Genomic DNA, 4,192 nt, shown 5'->3' on the forward strand with positions numbered 1-4,192 from the left:
ATGGCGCGCGTGGGATTTTGCATGGGTTTTGCGGGCGGCGCGCGCGGGCCAGCCGGCTCGGGTGCTACAAAGCACGAACCGCTCTCCCTCAAGCATAACGTCACTGCAGAAGCTTTTGGTTATGACTTTTTTTTGAGTAACTTTTGGTTATGACTTATCTTAATAACTTAACATGGTGGCTCTGATTCTTTCCTAGTACTAAAGTAATCAATTCATACCTTTTTTCCTTGAGAACCACTTTTATTTTCTTAACGGAAATGGTTTCAACAACAATGTGCGGTGGACTCCTATAGCAAATTCCCAAGTTGGATTTTCACTCTTATCACATTTCAAGTATTCTATTCCCTCCTTTTCAGTTTAGTAGGTCATCTAAGAAATCTGGAATTTTCAGTTTGCATGGCCCACAATAACTCTTGGCTCTTTATTGGCTTGCTCATTTTGGCAATAGCAAGTACTACTAATTTCCAACTGCATTATCTTTTCTAAAAAAACTGCATTATCCCTAAAAAGTCCAAATGCATTATTTTTTTGGCAGGAAACTGCATTAACTTTTTTACATCGTACTAAAATAAAAGGCCTAGCCATATCTTGTTGGCAGTTGGTCAGAATTGATGACAACCGGGAAGCAAGCAAGCAAGCATGTAGAGCTAGATCGAGGAATATGGTAAAATGGGAATCGGATATGCAAGTCAGCAACCTGGAAAATGATTCTACTATAACAATGGGATGCTTATTTGTTGTGGGAGTGATGAATTATGTAAAAAAAAACAAGTTTTATTACATTCTTTAGTTTTGAAAAATTATGAAAAAAATCATATTAAAGAATGCACATAACTAGAAAAAGTCATTATGTGTTTTTTCACAATTCATGGATGATATCTTTTTCTTCAAAAAGGGAAAAAATTTGTACTTATACCCTACATATATTCTTTTTATTTTACAGGAAAAAACTAGCATTAGTTTTGTTTTGTTCTGCAGAAATTTGCTCTAGTTGTCGTCAATTCCTTTTGACTCTAGAAAGGCAAGTCGTCCAGTTAATATATTGCTTGATACTTAAACTGGCCATGGGCAACCCGGCCTGACAGCCCAAACACAAAGCCGACGGGTAGGGCCTGACTCGGGCTCCAAATAAGCCTGACAAACTGGCCCATAAGCCAAGAGAGCCTAAATGCCCAAAAACCGATCCTAATTGAAGTATAGCAATAGTAATATAAACCCTAAAAATATTTAAACTATTATTATTATTAAATAGGGAATAACCTTTATTATTTATTTCAGACAATGCCTAAGTTGTGATTTTAGGGCCGGTATTTTTAAAGCCCGTACTGAAAAAGCCCAGCCCAACAAATACGCAGGTGAATACTGAGTCCGCCCCAAAATGCTTGTCTTATATTTGTTTACATACAGATGTATTTAGACACATTTTAGTGTTAGATACATTTGTATCTAAACAAATCTAAGATAAGTTTTTTAGGACTGAGGTAATGCTCAATACAGATAAATCTGTGGCTAACGAGTATATTTGTTGGGAATCTTTTCAACTTATGTAACATAGCGTCACTGCAAAAGCTTTTGGTTATGACTTTTCTTAACTTCACATGGTGTATCTGATTCTTTCCTAGTACTATCCTTTTTTAATAAAGTAATCAATTCGGCTTTTTTCTTGAGAACCACTTTTTATCTTCTCAACGGAAAAGGTTTCAACAATGTATTACGGTGGATTCCTATGGCAAGTTCCCAATTTAAATTTCCCCTCTATCCTATTTTGAGCGGACTCCACTCCCTCCTTTTCAGTTTATTAGTACAGGTCATCTAATTTTTTGGAATTTTCAGTTTGTGCGGCTCGCAATAACTCTCGGCTCTTTATTGGCTTCCTCATTTTGGCAATACCGCAAGTAGTAGTACTATTAATTCCAACTGCATTATCTCTTCTAAAGAAATTGCATTATCTCTAAATAATCCAAATGCATTAACTTTTTCAAATAAATTGCGGGGAAACTGTATTAATTTTTTACATCGTATAGTACTACTAAAATAAAGGGTCAGCCGCTGGGAGTTGGTCAGAATTGATGACGAATCAGCCGGGAAGCAAGCAAGCATGTAGGGGCAGATCGAGGAATATGGCAAACTGGGAATCGGATACGCAAGCCAGCAACCTGCTGGAAAATGGTTCGTCGCCAACTCGTGTGCCTGGTCAGAGCAGGAGAAAACCACCTGGCTAAGGCATGGACCTTCGAGCACCGCACGACTGAACTGGCCAGAGACTCATACGTCACATGATTTGGCAATATCCCACCGGAGTTGAAACTGTAGTAGACTAATCAAGACGTCCCTATCAGCCCAAATCCGATCGGGATGGGAGGATGGGGGCCGGTGACCGGCATGAACGCACGTATGGCGTCGGTCGGCGGCCACGGCTGAATTCCATCGATTTCTGTTCGTGCTGGTGCCTGCGGCGTGTGGGAGTGAATTGCTCGCGGAGACCGAAGCGCACTGATTGATCCGCGTTGTATGGTTGCAAGTTGCAACATGGTGATCCGTTGGAGGAGCTAGCAAATCGAGCGACGGAACTCACCTGGAGACGGCGGCGGGGCGCGAAGAAGCGGAGGTAGACGAGGTAGGCGGCGGCGAGCCCCAGGGGGAGGCCGAGGACGAAGCCGAGGATCCCGCCCACGAGTCCCATCGTCGTCCACGCGACCACGGACGCAGCACGAGCATGGAGATCACGAGCTCACGGCCAGTCACGTACGAGGCGCGCGCCGGAGATGGACGGGACGGCCGGTGGTGCGCGGTCCTCCTCGGCGGCGCCGCCCGCGTGCGCGCGCGCGCTCTTCCTCGGAGGCGTCGAACGGGGACAAGAGGCAAAGATCACGAGGGCCAGCAAGGTAGGTAGCTAGCTAAGCAAGTGCTAGGATGCGCCAAGCGAGCGCCGAGCGGTGTTTGTTTATGGGAGGGAGGGAGCGGGCGGAGAGTGGGATGCGCGCGGCGGGGGATCGGAGGGAGGAGAGGATACGGGTGTCGGGCGTGGATTTTGTATGTGTGCGGGCGTGTCGCGGGCGCGCGCCGGCCGGCCGCGGGTGCCACCAGGCTCCAACCGCCCAAACGCTAAAATGCAAACTAGAGTTCAAGTAAAAGTTCTCCTTTTTTTAAGCAGTGTTCACACAAGATGCCACTTGCAGCGTCACAATTATGTCTAGCTCTGGCCCACGGCTCAAGAGAAGAAAGGGATAAAACCAAGCGGTCAGCTTCGTAAGCTAGTACTACAGACAAAGAATTGCAACCGATGAAAAGAAAGTGATAAATCTCACCGCAAGTCAGGTCACTTCTTATCATATTTTTCGTACTCCCTCCGTCTAGGTGGATAAGTCATCTTAGGTTGTGCACCGTGACCAAGGAGGAGGGAAAAACAAGAGACCTTAATGTTTATTTGCTAATTAATAGCATTGCATGCAATGAACTAACCACTGCATGTCATGTTTGATAGTCTCAAGTCATTAAAAACATGCACACCCCTTGTCTTTTATTGGTTGATATGTGAAGAAACAAACAACGAGATAGAAGTTAATGCACCGCGTCTAAGTGTTTTGGGATTATTTGGTTTCGTAAGATGACTTACTCACCTAGCCGGAGGGAGTATTATTGACGATCTGATTTGCCCTTTTTTAAGGACCGGAATAACGAGCGAACGTTCACTCCAGGGGAGTCTTAGCGCGACGGAAGATACGCTCGCCAGGGAGGGAGGATCCTAAATTCCTAAGAGCATCTTCAACAGGTGCACAAAAATTCTGCGCCCTAAAATGGTTTTAGCGCGCCACTGTAGCACTTTTAATGCGCTGGACCCAACATTGTTTTAGCAGAAGCCCAAAAGCGTGCGCCCAAAAAGAACACAATGTAAATTGTGAAAGCGCCCAATCCAGAGCCCAAAATATGCTGCGTGTGATAGCGTTTTTTAGCGTGCGCGCAAAAACTTTTAGAGCTACAGCTTCTGCTGGAGCTGTTCGGCGCCTAAAAAACGATTTTTTAGTACGCGGAGCTCTTTTTGAATGCCGGTTGGAGATGCTCTAAACGCGATCGTGCGCCTACCGAACACGAAAGTGAAACGGCCCAGACCAGTTTAGCTCCCACGGTTGGTCAGTACCTACGCATATATCATGAATTTTGGGTGGAAAATAATAATCAAAAAGGTTATTTG

The 4,192-nt window shown here is 44.8% G+C and overlaps 1 protein-coding gene across 1 annotated transcript in view; it reads right to left on the reverse strand.

Moving 5' to 3' along the window:
- Window positions 1-3,001, reverse strand: part of LOC119341785 (synaptotagmin-3-like) — an 11,494-nt gene extending 8,493 nt beyond the window's left edge. Inside the window, exon 1 of the mRNA XM_037613640.1 lies at window positions 2,576-3,001. Coding sequence (XP_037469537.1) covers window positions 2,576-2,683 — 108 coding nt within the window. The 5' untranslated portion in view covers window positions 2,684-3,001. The remainder of the gene's footprint in view (window positions 1-2,575) is intronic.
- Window positions 3,002-4,192: the final 1,191 nt, after the last annotated feature.

This window comes from Triticum dicoccoides, chromosome 7B, assembly GCF_002162155.2.
Source record: "Triticum dicoccoides isolate Atlit2015 ecotype Zavitan chromosome 7B, WEW_v2.0, whole genome shotgun sequence".
Taxonomy (NCBI): domain Eukaryota; kingdom Viridiplantae; phylum Streptophyta; class Magnoliopsida; order Poales; family Poaceae; genus Triticum; species Triticum dicoccoides.